Source organism: Chiloscyllium punctatum, chromosome 24, assembly GCF_047496795.1.
Source record: "Chiloscyllium punctatum isolate Juve2018m chromosome 24, sChiPun1.3, whole genome shotgun sequence".
NCBI classification, from domain to species: Eukaryota; Metazoa; Chordata; class Chondrichthyes; order Orectolobiformes; family Hemiscylliidae; genus Chiloscyllium; species Chiloscyllium punctatum.
In genome coordinates this window covers 50,116,724-50,133,608 of record NC_092762.1, presented here as the reverse complement: position 1 = coordinate 50,133,608, position 16,885 = coordinate 50,116,724, and the positions used below count along the sequence as shown (strand labels likewise).

General features: G+C 40.5%; 1 protein-coding gene across 4 annotated transcripts in view; it reads left to right on the top strand.

Moving 5' to 3' along the window:
* The window catches only part of ticam1 (TIR domain containing adaptor molecule 1), a 124,419-nt gene that overhangs the window by 3,812 nt on the left and 103,722 nt on the right, over window positions 1-16,885 (top strand). The window contains exons 2-3 of one of the 4 annotated variants that reach the window (XM_072593812.1): window positions 1,090-1,404; window positions 11,358-15,795. The exons of 2 other annotated variants lie outside the window; for them this stretch is intronic. In XM_072593812.1, the coding sequence (XP_072449913.1) occupies window positions 11,578-13,713 (2,136 nt within the window). In that variant the 5' untranslated portion in view covers window positions 1,090-1,404; window positions 11,358-11,577 and the 3' untranslated portion in view covers window positions 13,714-15,795. Of the gene's footprint in view, window positions 1-1,089; window positions 1,405-11,357; window positions 15,796-16,885 lie in introns of those variants that run through there. One more of the 4 variants, XM_072593811.1, reaches the window with a different exon arrangement.

Genomic DNA, 16,885 nt, shown 5'->3' with positions numbered 1-16,885 from the left:
ACTAGAGGGCATAGGTTTAGGGTGAGAAGGGAAAGCTATCAAAGAGACCTGAGGGGCAACGTTTTCATGCAGAGGGTGGTATGTGTATGGAATGAGCTGCCAGAGGAAGTGGTGGAGGCTGGTACAATTGTAACATTTAAAAGACATCTGGATGGGTATATTATTAGGAAGGGTTTGGAGGGATATAGGCCGGGTGCTGGCAGGTGGGACTAGATTGGGTTGGGATATCTGGTCGGTATGGATGGGTTGGACTGAAGGGTTTGTTTCCATGCTGTACATCTCTATGACTATCCTCCAGTTTCCTTCCACAGTCCAAAGACGTGCAAGTTAGGTGGATTGGCAACATTAAATTGCCCATAGTGTTCAGGCATGTGTTGGCTAGGTCATTAGCCGTGGGAAATGCAGGGTTGTGGGGGAATGGGTCTGGATGGCATGCTCTTTGGTGTGGACGTGTTAGGCTGACTGGCCTGTTTCCACACTTTGGGGATTCTATGAGCAGCACAATACCGCAGCACAAGACCTGATTTGGTGATGTAATATGAGTTTTTAATTTATGAACGGATTTAATAGTGGTGTGGAGACGCTGTTTTCACTTCTGACGCTTTGAGAAACCAGACGCCATATATTTAAGATGTCCACTAATAAATGCCATAAGGAATGCAGAAGAAACATTTGAATATGGAACTTTCACCTCTAAACATCAAGGCCAGCAACCTGAAAGATCTCTTGGGTTCTCTTCAAATTTATAGAGTCAGAGTCATAGATTTGTACAGTATGGAAACAGACCGTTCGGTCCAACCCGTTAAAGGGATTTTGTGCAGAAACAATCTTTCTAACATAAAATTAGAACATACATTGCCTGTTATCACATGAAGTGGTTGAAGTGAATAGGATAGATATACAAAAGCGCCTCGACTTACGAACTTAATCCATTCCGGGACCCGATTCGCGAACCAAAAAGTTTGCAAACTGAATCAATTTTCCCATTGTTCGGATATTTCCGGAGTCTTTTCTCTTTTTTTGTCTCTTGGAGGTTGGTGATGCTGCAAGAAAACGATCCAGAGAAACTTGTTTTTTTCTTTGTTGCAGAATTTCCCGAAAAATGGGACATCGTTCGTACCTTGAATTTTGTACGTACATTGAAGCAAACCTTTACGTACAATCCTGTTCGTAAACCGATTTGTTCATGAACGGGGTCGTTCATATGTCGAGGCGCTACTGTATTTCAATGTGAGAATACGTGAGATGAAACGAAATAGAATGTATTGATGAGGTGAGATGAAGAGGGTTAGGAGAAGGCTTGTCTGGAGTATTAATGAAGTCAAAGACCACTTGGGCTGAATGGTGTGTTTTCATACTGGAACTGCAGTACACACACTTCAATATCGGCTAGGCTGGGAAGAGGTAAGAGAGTGGATGGGTTTTTATTGTTTTTTCCTTGCAGTGGCTTCTCATGTTAATCTACCTTCCTGCGGTGTGGTCACCTTAGTGGTGGCTCTTCTTTGATAACATGCCTCAGTGGTTGTTGTTTGGACACTGCCTTGAACATAGACGTTTAAAAATTGCAGGTTGGGGGAGAAGGTAGGAGACTGGGACCAGCTGTGTAGCACTTGCAAGACCCTGACATGCACGTGTTTACCCAAATTGCGACCTTCTGTGTTCTGGTCGTTTCTTTGACTGTTAAATGGCTAAATAATCTGTTTCAGTAATGTTGCTAGAGGTACAACACATCAAGGGAATGTCCTTGCTCTAACCTAAGGAAGAGGAAGAAAACATAGAAAGTGAAAGACACATCTGTCAGTGCTGCTACAGCGGAGTTGAGTAGCAGAAATCTTCATCTTTGTAATTATAGTTTCTTAGCTCTGGCATCATCCAGGAGAACATATGATATATGTGATCTTTCTGTGACTTTAATGTCTACTCTGTAACTGGATTCCCAAAACCTTATCCCCACCTGTTATACCCATGTACAGATAATGGTAGATATTTATTAGCATCAGAATTCATTGATTTTTTTGGATTCTTTATGGGAATCATTGGCTGTGATTGACTAATTTGGCAAGTGCTTAGGACCTGGAATGCATTGAGCAAGTCAAATGTGGGCCTTTTGTTTCTGTTTAGTTCCGTTTCATATGTGGTACTATATTTACCCATTGACGGATAGGTGAGACTTTGTGTCACTATCAGACTGGGCAATACTGTTAACCAACAGGAACACAGGTAGCCCCTACTATCCAAAAGTAGAGCATTCCCAGGAACTCCTCATAAGCTGAAAATGGAATAAAGCAAAGGTACATTTATATGGGAAGTAGTATCTCAGTTTTGAGTAAAAGCGAAAATCCTCTTCAGATTCGTGAAAACAGGTACTAATGTGGGTCTTTCATAAAAGTGAAATTGCGTAAAGCGAACATTTGAAAAGCAGGGTATACCTGTAGTTGAATGGTTTCAGCTAACTAATGTTAGTAGTTAAACTATATTAGCTTCACCAATCTAACTTTTACACTATTGAACACCTTGCTGCTGCACAAGTTAGTATCAGGACTCGTGCTGCAGTTGTGTGACCTTCACCGAGAGCAATGGACACACAAAGCACTGGCCAAGGAATCCCAGAGAGTTTCCCAGCTATCAGATAGATGAAAAAAATCGAACATTATCGGGTCATAGATTTCAAACCAATGGCTTTGTACTTGATTGTGGGATAGTCATAAAGAATAGTAATAAGGGGAAATTGCTGGAGAAAAGGTAGAGATAATGAAGCTAAAGATTAGATTACTTACAGTGTGGAAACAGGCCCTTCGGCCCAACAAGTCCACACCGACCCTCCGAAGAGCAACCCACCCAGACCCATTCCCCTACATTTACCCCTTCACCTAACACTACAGGCAATTTAGCAGCATTCACCTAACCTGCACATTTTTGGACTGTGGGAGGAAACCAGAGCACCCACAGGAGACCCACGCAGACTCAGGGAGAATGTGCAAACTCCACACACATAGTTGCCTGAGGCGAGAATTGAACTTGGGTCTCTGGCGCTGTGGGGCAACAGTGCTAGCCACTGTGCCACCGTGCTGCCTAAAACAAGTTTGTAAATCATTTTACAAATTCCACAGTAGGTTTCTGTAGCCACACAGTAAAATTGGTAACATTCTTTCTTTGCTATCAGTAGATCCAGTTTTTTTTCTCTGTCTTTCAGCACCATTTCAGTGAAAGAAAACAAGAGTGACTAATTTGGGAGTGGTAGGATCGACAATGTTTACTTCTCTCGTCACTCAGATTCTTTCCCTCTATTTTATTTTCTTGTTCTGTTCAGTGTCTATATCCCCATTCCATTCATGACTTTCCTTCGGTGTCATTTTGTTTCCTGAAATCTCTGTCTTGTACAGTTTCTATTCCTACCATAGAATGTCATAATAATTCTCTGCTCGTCTCTCCTTCCCAACGGCAAATATTAAAAGGAGACCCGACAATTTTTCTTGTGAAAAAAGGTGAGTATGTTGAAGGGTCTTTTGTTTCAACCAGGCTAAGGCCTGAGAGTAGTTTCTAGATGCAGTTATTGTGTGACCTTGGGGGATGAGGGGAAAACCAAACTGACATCAGGGATAGTAGTGAATATTTCACCAAAAACATTGCATTTCGGAGCAATTTATAACACATTGTTCCCCACTGAAATTTAGTACCAGTTGTAACCTTTTAATAATGGAGAGTTATTGTGAAAAAAATAAAAGAACTGCAGATACTGGAAATCAGAAAGAAAAACACAAATTTCTTGAAAAACTCAGCAGGTCAGGCAGCACCTGTGGAGAGAAAGCAGAGTTAATGTTTCTGGTCCAGTGACACTTCTCCAGAATTATTGTGAGCTTGGTTTAACCATCGTACCTTGGCACAACTCCAGTCAGTGTCATGAGATATAAAAGTTCTCCTTCCTAAACATGTCAGTGTTTTTGCAGGGATTGGAGCCTTCTTGATTTTTACGAGTGTTGTTGTATTGGCCATACACAGTCTTTGGAATGAGGGGAGAAGTTGCCTCTATCTAAAGATGTCTCTAAGGCTGTGTTGATGGTCACCAAATTTTACATCTTTATATTTAGGATTTGATACCCATTTGTTTTTCTCCACGTTTGAAGTTAAAGTGTTCAATAGCACATTTGGTGTGGTCAGGGCCTGGGGAAGGGAGTACATTAGGTGTTAATTACTGGGGTCCCACCCTATGTCTTAAGGCAAGCTCAGCAGAACTGCCCTCTCTTCTAAGAGAGAACCAACCAGAGCAACGTCATCCTGGTAGACAGATCAGGAAATATTTTTCTCCTAGACTGTTGAGTGTCTTTGGAATTCGCTCTCTCAAATGACAATGAATGCAGAATCTTTAATTATTCTTAAGGCAGAGGTAGATTTTCAATTACAAAGGAGATGAAAGTTGATTGGAGGTGTGCTGGAATGTAGAATTGAGGTTAAACTCATCAGCCATGGTCTTATTGAATGTCAGAGCAGCCTTAAGGGGCCAAGTGGCCCATTCTTGTTTCCTGTTTGTGTGTACCTAAGAGAGACAGAATCTGAGAGTCAGCTCCTCAGATTAAATTCTGTCTCTCATTTTTCAACAATCACAGGCTGATTCTTGCCTGGGTCCAAACCTCAGGGTTGCAGTCGCCTGGGTGTAGGCATTGCTGTTGTCTGGGTCCTGAGGTATATGTGGGTAGGAGGGGAGGACGATGGAAGGGGAGAGGAGGGTGGTGCGAGGAGAAGGGCAGGCTACAGGAACTGGTGATGGAGGTCACAGGTGATGAGGAAGGAAGAGTCTGCAGGGGATGTAGGGAAAGGGGAGAGGCTGCACGTTGAGGTGATAAGAAAGAGGTTCAAAAGTGGAGGGAAAAAGGAGAAGTTTGAAAGGTGCATGAAGATTGAACAGCTTAAAATTTATTGCCAGAAGAAAACTCAGTTAACTGGCACCCAGGAAAACTTGAATGTTGATATGATTACCCATTAGATTTTTGTGATATACAGGTTCCCCCCCGTTCCCGGGGTTGTTTGGTCGGGGGGTGGGGGGGTGATATGTTCCAAGACCTACTGCAGATGCTCGAAACCGCGGATAGAAGTGAACCCAATCATTTAAATGGGAAATCTGCCTCCCCGGCAGGCCCCTGGAATTATTTCTGGACAGTTCCATGTAATATTTTCGGGCCGCGGTAGCTGAAACTCTGGAAACTGAATCTGTGCATATGGGATTTCTACACAAAAAAAAACCTCCTAAATCCATTTGTGCTGCAGATTCTAAAGTCTATCTCCATTTAAATAATATTCAGCTCCTCTATTCCTCCTGCCAAACTGTATAACCTCCTATTTTTTCCACATTAGATACCATTTGGCAAGTTTTTTTCCTACACACTTAACCAATCTCTATCCCTCTGTAGACTACTTGTGTCATCCTCACTACCTGCCTCACTACCTGTTTTGTCTGTAATCTTGATGATAGTGCATTCACTTCCATCAATCAAGCCTTGTATTATAAATAATTATGGCCCCAGAAATGATCTGTAGTACTCGTTACCTGATGAAAGGGCAGTGCTGTGAAAGCTAGTACTTCTAAATAAACCTGTTGGATTATAACCTGGTATTATGTGATGCTTAACTTTGTCCACCCTTGTCCAACAGCAGCACCTCCACATCATTTTGTTTTGTCATCTTTTGTCGATTTTTAAAACTTTCCTAATTCTTTGATTTCCCACTAATCATTGCCACATTGCTGGCATTTTACTTCCAATTTGATGCTGTTCTTGATGTCCCTTGTTAACCGTTGCCGCTTTATCCCTTGTTCCTCACTGGGACATATCTTTGCTGTGAGTCGTGAGCTAATTTTTACACATCTGGCATTGTTCATCAACCATCTTTTCTATCAAATGCCTTCCTAGTCTCCTGCAGCTAATTCTGCCCTTATTTCCATATAATTATCCATGTTTAGGTTTAGAACATTTGTTTCCAACTGTAGTGATTGGAACGAAGGCCAGGTGGATCTCATTGACTGTGACATCCTTGATTGGAGTTGTTAACCTGGCCAATCAGGGAGCCTGGCTGAACAGGAGATTCAGAGATTCTCCTCATTCTCGGGACTGGCTCTGAGCAATCTAGTCAGAGTCCACAGACTGCAGTAAATAAAAGGTGACATGGTGACAGGATACCTGCCTCCTTGGAGTTATTTCACCAACCCAAGTTTCTACTTCTCAAAGTGAATGTGAAATCCTACCATGTTATGACCTCTGTTCCCGGGGAATCGAATATTCTGGGATAACTTACTAAATTTGTCTTATAACTAACTACCAGATCCAATAAGTCTGATCCCTGGTTGGATCCATAGCATATTGTTCTGGGAAACTATCCTAAATACAGTCTATGAATTCTTCATCATGGCTACCTTTGCCAATTTGATTTTCCTAATCCATATGAAGATTAATGTCTTCCAGGCTTAATAGACTGCTGTTATATATGCCCTCATTATGTCTTGATTTATTCTTTGACCTACAGAACATCCTCTGCTCAGGGCACCTATAGATTATTCCCATCAGTGTCTTCTTCCACTGTTTTTCTTTAATGTCCATCCATATGATTTCTGTATCATCTGATCCAAGAGAATTCCATCTCATCTAAACCAAAGCCATGCTGCCTCTCTTCCCTTCCTATCTGTCCTTTCGAAAGGTCACATACCCCTGAATATTTAGTTCCCAGCTTTGATCTCCTAACCTCATCTCTGCATTGGCTATAAAATCATGACCACCTGATGAAGGAGCAGTGCTCTGAAAGCTAGTGCTTCCGAGTAAACCTGTTGGACTATAACCTGGTGTTGTGTGATTTTTAACTTTGTACAACCCAGTCCAACACTGGCACCTCCAAGTTATAAAATCATGTGTTTTCATCTCTGTTTATACGGTTAGTTCATTTCTTTTGTTCTGAATACTCTGTGCATTCAAGAAAAGAACCATAGACTAGGCTTTATTCTCTTGGTGTCCATTTTTCCTACTTTTTTTTTGCTTGTATATTTTGTCCCTTCTTGTCCATTCTGGATATCATTGTTAAAACAGCTGTCCTGCAATGCTGCCATCTCCTTCTGCTTTGTAAGCCTATGTTTCTCCACTCCTAAACACCCTCCTCCCCAAATAGTTGCAAGCCCTCTCTACAGCCCTTATGCAGTACACCGGTCTGAATGAAGCCCACACAATTGTACTATCTGCTTTACTGCGCTCATGAGCTGAACCTCATTCCCCCCACATGCATTTAAATACTTTGCTTTGTTTACCCTATGCCATTTTGCCATGTTCGTCACCCTGAGGTTATCACCTAACTATTGAAAAATTTTCAGCAGAACCTCCTCCCCAGTCCTATCAGTGTTGTTAGTAACAATGTAGATGATAACAACTTGATCTTTCCCCTTCTGCACTAAGTTCCTCTCCAGTCCTGAGGAAATAATCATAGAATCTTGACAGTGTGGAAACGGGCCACTTAGTCCAACAAGTCCACGCTGGCCCCCCGCAGAGTAACCACCCAGTTCCATTCCCTGTTCTGGTACTGTACATTTCCCCTGACTAATGCACCTAGCTTACACATCCCTGAACACTACGGGCAATTTAGCATGGCCAATTCATCTAACCTGCACATCTTTGGACTGTGGGAGGAAACCCATGCAGACACAGAGAGAATGTGCAAACTCCACACAGACAGTCACCCCAGGCTGGAATCGAACCCAGGTGCCTGGTGCTGTGAGGCAATAGTGCTAACCACTGCGCCACCATGCCACCCTGTCTTTAACTCTGGCATTGGGCATGCACTGTGGCCTTTGGGACTCATGCTCCTGGTTGAAAGATTAAATCTATCCTCCTAATTATACTGTCCCCAATCACTACTACATTCCTATTTCCTCATCCCACTTGAATGGTCTTCTGTACCATGGTGTTGCAGTCAGATACCTCATCCTCCTTGACATCCCCATTCTCATCCACATAGTTTGCGAGAACCTCATTTTTGCTGGAACAATTGCAGGAAGTGAGGTGCCCTTTTGGGTCCCTACATGTGTCTCACCTACAATCACCTCCCCCTGTCCTTGATCACAGGCCAACTTCGAATTGCCGAATTGAGTGCCTCCTGGAGCAAAGTATCCAGGTGACTTTCCCCCTCCCTGATGCGGTCTCCAGAGCCCCAACTTGCATCTGAAGCTTCTCAACCTGCAAATGCTTGTTACTGATGTGTTCAAGGTTGATCCTGGTGCCCTCACAGATCTCACATCATCCAACCTGCTGTCTGTATCCAATTTAGTGAAGTTATTAACTACAATTACTCCTGTACTCTTGCTGTTTATACTTTATTGTATTTCCTTTTTTTAATATACTAATATCAATCTCCTACCTAGCAAGCTATTTTTAAAAAAAACCAAGAAAAATACCTGAATGTGAATTAGAAACATTACTTTTTCTTTAAAGGCTAGAGAGACTCACCAATCAGCTGCTTTATTTTGGCAAAAATCAACTGAACACCTCTCTCTTTCTTCTGCTGAATTCCTTCAGATGCTGGACACCCACAGATTTAAAAAAAGTTTACTTGTTTACAGATGTTATGACTTCACACTTGCATCTTATTTTTAACTGAAGTTGTTTAATATATCATTACAACCCCATGACAGTGTAACCCCTTTGCTATAAACTCTGTGTTGTATGGTCCTGTTCCATAACCACCTGATGAAGAGGCAGTGCCTCGAAAGCTAGTGCTTCCAAATAGATCTGTTGGACTATAACCTGGTGTTGTGTGATTTTTAATCTTATTGTAAGAAGCATTCAAGTGCTCAGTTGTACTGAGTTAGCTACTTAAATTTGTTCGCAGCACAAAGGACCTATCTCACTCAGTAAATGAGGATCCAGTTTCAGCCAGTTCTTAATTAGACTCTTTCAATGCACCACCTGAAAATAAGCCTACTCAAAGCTTGCATTTCTCTAAAGCAAACTACAAATTACAATCTATTGAAGATTTAAATACCTGCATACTCAGCAAATGCATGCTCACTTACTCTAATGCTGCATTGGACTTGCTTGCAGAATTGTGTTCCGAATTGGAAAGGCCTAGCTCACTCAGAAGTGTCTCACTTGCAGAGAGAAAAAAAGGAAAAAACATTTTGGGGTTAGTTGGCAGTGGTTGAACTGACAGAATTTCTCTTGGAAATAACTGGACAGGCCTGATGGATTGAATGATTTCCTGAGTTGCACTACTCTTATTATCTATGTCTCAAAATGCATCAGAAAGTTGCTTAACAAGACCTGTCAAGAGTTAAAAATTGGGGTTGTTGGATATAGATCCATTATTTCTCTTCCTGGCCCTGTGTGTGGTGAATGTGACTGAATTGCTAGGGAGACTGTTGTGGGAGCGGTTTGAATAGGATTGTGAATCACAATGTACTGCTACCACCCAAGGTGCAGATTAAACACCATAACACCACTAACTCCTATTGTACAATACTAGAAACATACAGTTGGAATCCTGAGGGGTGATACAGTATATTGATGTGAAACTAGATTCTTAATCATCAACACAGTGAATTTGTCATCTCTATACAAGGGGAGGCAATGGCCTAGTGGTATTATCACTGGACTGAAATTAGAGACCCAAGTAATGTGCTAGGGACCTGGGTTTGAATCCAGCTGTGGCAAATTCTTAAATTTGAATTCAGTTTTTAAAAAGTTTGGAATTAAGAATCTAACGATGACTACAAATCCACTGTCATGAAAACACCATCTGGTTCATGAGTGTTCTTTAGGAAGGCAATTGACGTACCTTAGCTTGTCTGGCCTTCATGTGTCTCCAGAGCAATGTGGTTGACTCTTAACTGCCCTCTGGACAATTAGGGATGGGCAATCAATGCTGGCCTAGCCAACTACACCCTCATCCCATAATGAATTAAAAATAAACATTTTCATGTCAACAACATTGGAATGAGAATAGGTCATGCAGCCCTTTGATTTGCGCCTAATCCCCTGTTCAGTTAGGTCATGGCTGATTTGTGAGTTAACTTCATATAACACCTTAGACATTTTTTTTTGTTAATAAATGCTTATCAATTTCAAATTTAAAAATAACAATTGGTGCCTGGCAACAGTTGCCTTATGTAGAATGTTTCTTCATTTAATTCCTGAAAGGTCTAGCTCTATTTTTTAGACTAGATTCCCTAGTCCTAGACTTGCCAATTGGTGGATCTAGTTCCTTTCTATTTGATCTGTTTCCTTTAATATCAGGAGATGTTATGCAGAGAACCAGGAAGTTTGCTGCAGGAAGGGAAGGAAGAGCAAGGGTGTTAATTCTAGCATCAGTTTTAATGAATGTTTGGGCAGCTTTAATCTCCTGACTTTTCATCCAAATATGAATAATGATACAGAAGTGCAAAATACCCAGTTGATATGAAATTTGCAGTTTGGTTCAGTCAGTAGCAGTCTGACCTCTGTTTCACTAGTTTGTGTATATAGTATAGAAATGTTAACTCTGTTTCTCTCATATGTTGTTGAAAGACATTGAGTTAAGTTTGGTTTACCGCAAAAGTACTTCTAATATCTTCAATGGAACTAACATAATAATAATAGGTATACATGTTCACTGATTTTTGTGTTGTGAAATTTTTCTGTTTTAAACCATGAACCATGTGGCTATATTTCAATAAATACCTTGGTTTTTGAATTTCCAAAACAAATAACCAAAATGTTATCAATTTCTACCAAGATCATGATAATGGTACATTTATATCATGTAACAACCCCTCCCGTTTGTAAAACAATTCAACATCTGATGTATAAGGAGCAATGCCATGGGATATTTTCTATCCATAATATATTTAATGGGAAAATAAGACTTCATGAATTTAGAGTATAATGAGAGGATTGTTTAAGTTTATTTTGTTTCTGTTGTATAAAGCAGAATTGTCCTAATGACACTATGGAACCAGATGTGGCTCATTGATATGATTCAATGTAGCAATGAACCACAACAATGAAAGATATGAATTTGAACACCAAATCGCATTGAGTTAGCTGGTTTCAACTGGAGTAACATTAGGCTCCTATAGTGCAATATGCACAAAGATGGGCATCTTACTCTTGAGTGTCATTCATTGTCTCCCATTGTAATGTGAGTGTATGGACATAATTGAAGGGAGGAGAGCTCTATCCTGTGATATTCTCGATGGTTAATTCAGGTTCACACCTGAAGAGTGGCTACCTAGCTATGGAATTGGTTCTCTGTACAAAAAAAAAGCATAAATAGGAGAGAGAAACATGTACAGTATTAATTTTGAAAATGTTGTCAAAAAGAAAAATAATTATTGTGTCCTCTTTCTGTTTCAGACTGAACTGAAACCTAGTAAAGTATCTTAATCAACCTAAGAATTGGCATTACAAGTTGCCTTAGCATCTGTAGACGAACAAACTTCACATCCAGTGATGCGCCCAAGAGATTAGTTTCCGTTGTCAGATCAGCCTAAATGGAATTGGAAGTAAAGTCATAATACAGGCTGGTTCCTTCATGTTCCATTAGGTTGATCCCAGCTTGATATCAGGTGCAATTATGGCAGAAGATTGTGATCACATTCCATCTATCGATGACTTGTTTAACATTTTGTCTGAAGTCACTGAGAAAAGGTTGTTCAGCCTATGGTATAAGTTTTATTCTAACAACTCAAGAACTTCAAAAGTCCATCAACTACTTTATAGCATCATATCATTCTTCTTGAAAAAGACAGATGAGGCCGAGAGAGCAGCAATGTTAGTGTTAAATGAAATGCCAAATGACAGATCGGCTTTGTACATTCTCAACAAAATTCAAGGTTTAGAAGGTGGTGCACAGCGAGAACAGAAAACATCTGAAATATCAAATGAAGAGTTTTCTGCAGAAGATGGTAATGTTCTCAGAGACCTGGCTTTGATGCTTGCATTGCTAGTGGAAGAAAATTTGTGCAACTCTTCCATGAGGAACCAAGCATGCCAAGCTGCCATCAAAGCATTCAAGTCCAACAATCAAAACCACAGAATGGATCTTCAGGAACTTATTGAGGAATTTAGGTGGCAGTTTGGTCCCATGTCTTTTGAAGGTGAGGAGAATGCTGAAGTATCAGCTCTGAAGTCAACTGAAGAACAAATTCCAAGTATGAGATCAACAATTGAATGCAGGACTAATCCAGACACTGTCCCGAGTAAACCAGCAACCAACTCACTGAACAATTCAGAAATTACGATTCCCACTCACTTTGAAATCAGTGCATCTCCCACTGCATCATTCATTTCCAATTCACACAGGGACAACTTAAATTCCCCAATAGCAAACTCTGAAGAGAGTACTGTTAACCTCAGTCATTCTATGAAAAGACAATTGAATCTGTCTTCTGACAAATCTTTGGGAGAGGTGAAGGTGACCAATGGCATTGGAGTTAAATGTGTAAAACAGAAGAATGTTCCTTCAGCTTGTCTAATCGAAGGTTCTTCGCACACACAAGTGAATGAAGTGAGACCAACAGAATGTACAGGAGAAAGAAACAGTAGCCAGCTAGTTAGTTCAAAGTCAAAAATGTCAGAAGACTGGGGGACAGGGAATGAAGAACATACCAATTCCATTTCACACGATCCTTCACTGGGAGCAACCAAGCTGCCAACAGGTGACCAATCAAACTCCGCTGAAACCACATCTGGAAAATTCAGTCCTTCAACACCTCCTCCTCCGGCAGATGAGGAAATCTTTGAGAACAAATTTTACTCTTTTGTTGTCTTGCATGCCCGAGAAGATGCGGAAATAGCAGAAAATGTTCAGTTGAGACTAGAATCATTAGTGAAAATGGAAGGGGCAACGTTTTCCGAGGAATTCTCTCTTCCAGGACGATCTCCAATAAAGTGTATTGAAGATGCAATTAACAACTCTGCATTCACAATCCTCCTCCTCACGCACAAGTTTAACAGTCGCTGGGAAGAGTACAAGACCAATAGTGTTCTGATGCATTCAATTAGGAATGAGCACAAGTACAACACAGTCATTCCACTGCTACCGAAGAAGAGTCGGATGTGTAAAAATGACATCCCTTTTGCACTGACTGCTATCAATAGCCTCGATGAGAATTCGAGACACTTTGAAAGACATGTAAAGAAGACATTTACTTGGAATGTACTTGAGAGGCATAAAAAGAGTTGGCTTCAAGAGCAAGAACGTAAACAGATAGAAGAAAAAACAGCACAGGCCCAAAAAGACTATCAAAGTGCCTTGAAAACTCTATCAGCTAACTGGAATTATGTGCAGATTTGTAGCCAACTTGCACAGAGTTATCATCACTTCCAAGCAATGCATCCACCCCATCCTGGACCTGCTGCAGTTAATGGACATGCACAGCCTGTGCTACACCCACCACCTTATCCCTACCTCCCTGTATTTCCTGGGTTTAATATTCCTCCATCACCTTTACCGAACAAGCCAAATTTCAACCCGCAGCATGCCATGTACCAGGTTATGCAACCACCCTTTCAGTTCATTAACCCTAGCAATAACCAAAATGTAAATGTCAGTAGTTCCACACAACAGCAAGGTCAAGGCACTAACATAATCCAGATTCAGCATGCCAAAAATGTACAGATAGGAGACTCTAACCAGATGACAATAACAGATTTGACTGAGAGTTGTGAGAGCACAGATGATGAGGACAGAGAAAGTGAGCACAATTAGATGTCTTGCAACTTTTTTTCATTGGAGAAATCAAAGATCTAGATCTGTAGGATTGTGGATTCTATTAAATGTACTCTCTGAAATGAAACTCAATGTAACCACCCAGCATGGCAGCTCAGCTGATTTCCAGTTTGCAGCTTCTCTCCATGTGTGCATTGGTTTCTGCTAGGTCCTCTGGTTTCCTCCCATGGTCCAGGGATGTGCAGCTTAGTGGATTAGCTATGATAAATGTAGGGTTACAGGGACAGGTTAGCACTGGGTCGGGGTGGGATGTCGTTCGGAGGGTCAGTGCAGATTCGATTGGCTGAATGATCTCTTTCCACACCATAGGGATTCTGTGATTCCAAATGTAAATTTTCTTTACCTTGGTGGTAACTGCTGTACAGAAACGTGACCGCTGACAAAGCAGATCATCTGTTTTTATTATATAGTGTACTTTGCCACTCTGAGCTCAGTTCTCTGATTCCCGCAAGGCTTTGACAGGAAAGCTGCAATTAGCCATGAGTTGCTGCAGTTTAGTCAATCTGCTCCTGATTGCAACCCACTGACTCTGTGTCTGATGAATGTGTATCAAAGTAGACAGTGTGATGCTGATCCTTTCCACAATGCCACTGTCAGTCAATGAAACAGAATGATCATTTGATCTTTGGAAAGAAGAAAATTACTGTCCAGCAGTGTTGAGACTTAATATTATACAGTAATGATGTCTGAATGAATGCCTCAATGGAAAAATAGCTGCTGAAAGAACTAATAACATTGTGAAGAAAAACATTTTTTCTACACATCCAGTAGTTAAAATCTGAATAACATTTATTGAGAAGGTTGTCATGGACTAGTTGAACTGAAGTGTCTGTTTCCATGCTGTATGACTGTACGAGAAAGTGTAAAGAACCTTGCCAGTTGTATCTAGTTTCCTTGTGACGGCCACAGTAGCTTTATTTGATTCCTAAAATTGAACTATTTAAAATGATTAACTTAATCTTTTCCCACTTCACCCTTGGTCATCATTATTACTGTACATTAACACTTGTTTCAAGCCAAATATGTGCATCGTAAAGTTGGTGGAGCTGGCATTGTTGATTGTTGACACAAGTTATCTGACTTTGTAAAACTTTTGAAAATCAACAACCCAGTTGGTACTGATCTGATACTGAGTTGTGCAAGTCACAAATCTTAGCTTCGCTTTTCACCTCTGGCCTCCCTCAAGGAGGCACATTTCAAGGTCACTGTTCATTTGTCCTAAGTGACCACCATTCATGATGTGCCCAAGCAGCAAGTCTGTTCCGCAGTGACAAACATTCTAGCTGCTCTCATACCCACGTGACCTGTCAGTACAGGAGGGTGAAAACCGGCAAGTGAACGTTTTTGGTTTTTGTATGAAAGTCATGGAATCAAATTAGATGAAAAGTTGTCCCTTCTGGCAATTAGAATTCAAGACTTGTTTCCAGCAAAAAAAAATGCTGGAAAGCTGCATGTAACCTGCAATGATATATGATCCTTTGAGGCTGAAATTACCCTTCTTGGGGAGCAGATGAAGTGAGCCCAGGCACTGATTAGGAATGCTTGGAGAAAAGTTTGGAATTAAATACTCTCAGCATCTGTAATATATTACTTGAGCTAGGCAAATCTACAATATCCCGGGTTTCTGTTGATGCTTACCCAGTCAGTCCTGATTTATTTTAGACTTGGGAGTGGCAAGCAAGGATTCTTTCCACACAACACTGGATAATCCTCCCACCCATTGCCCAAGTTTTTAAGGTAGTCCTAGCCAGACAAGCTGTGGACAGATTACCAGTGTTGAGCCCTTCTTAAACTCCAGCAGTGGCAATTTGCACCTTAATTCTTGGGTTTAGTTTGAGAAAGCAGCGTAACCTTGCACACACTGTGTACATTCTGGATTGGGAAATGGAAACTCTGTTAATGATTTTTCAGTAATTTAGACTCTGAACGATGGGTTTCTTCTACTCAGGTTCCCAAATGATCAAAATTTGTTTAGAAAAATTGAATTTCCTGGTTACAAATGGTGAAAACACCATTAAATTGTTTGAGGGACAAATTTACAGAGCACAGGTTGCTTCTCAAATTTTGTTTGACAATTAAAAAGATTTTTAATTGTCAAACAAAATTTGAGAAGCAACCTGTGCTCTAAATTTTTAAGATTTTTAATTGTCCAGATGATCTATTAAAATGTGACTAACTCCTGCTGCCAACTGGACACGCAGCAAGTTGCGTTTGTGCACTCGACTCTCACTGCAGTCTCTGACATGAGAGCACCTATTCCTGCTGCCATTTTTGTGAAGCAGCCTGTTTATATCACACTGAATGAATGTTGATACAATATTTGGCAACTTGATTTATTAAAGGTAGAGAAATGACTACACATCGAGAAATCAACAGCCCCATTCCCCAGAGAATATCTGTTAATCTGTAATAAATAAACCCATGAAAAATAAACAATGTACGAGTTTATTTATATGCTCATTTTTACCCAGTCATTTGAGACTTTGTCCGGGGAAGCCCAGAAAACTTAGCTTCAGTTGGATAATGGTCAAACTCTTAATCTCAGTGGTATTGTTTCAAATCCTGTATGAGCTAATACATTTCAGTTTTCAAATAGTTTTCATTGATTTTCTTCTTTTTATCTAAACATTTTATGATCAGTTTTCCTCTCGTTTACTTAAAAGTTTTGGTTATATTTCTTCATTGGCTGTCAGAAGCATATTTTAAAGGGAACAGTGGATAAATGGTAGTTCAAGTGCCTAAAGGAAATTGCAATTGGTTGAAGACTATACAGTATTATTAGTCTGCTTCAAGCCAACTTGTTTAATGCAGCAGCTACCACTCTGACACTGACATTGTGATTGCAGGTATAGGGGAAATGCTCCCTGCTACTGTGGTACAAACAGCCAGAGAATTGTGGTCTTGAAGTTGTGTTGTGGGATAGTTACAAGCATTTAACGTTTAGTTAGACACTTCTACTAAAATAATGAAGAGACACATTTCAGACCGAATGGGTCAAATTTATGCATGTTAATATTCTCAAGGTCAAAATGTATCTGGAATTTAAAGGAAACAACTAGAAGCAACTGAAGCTCAAAGAATGACCGAAAGAAGAAAAAGAGATTAATGTTTTATGTGGGCTTACCTTAATTTCCTTTTTTTAAGCAAAGGG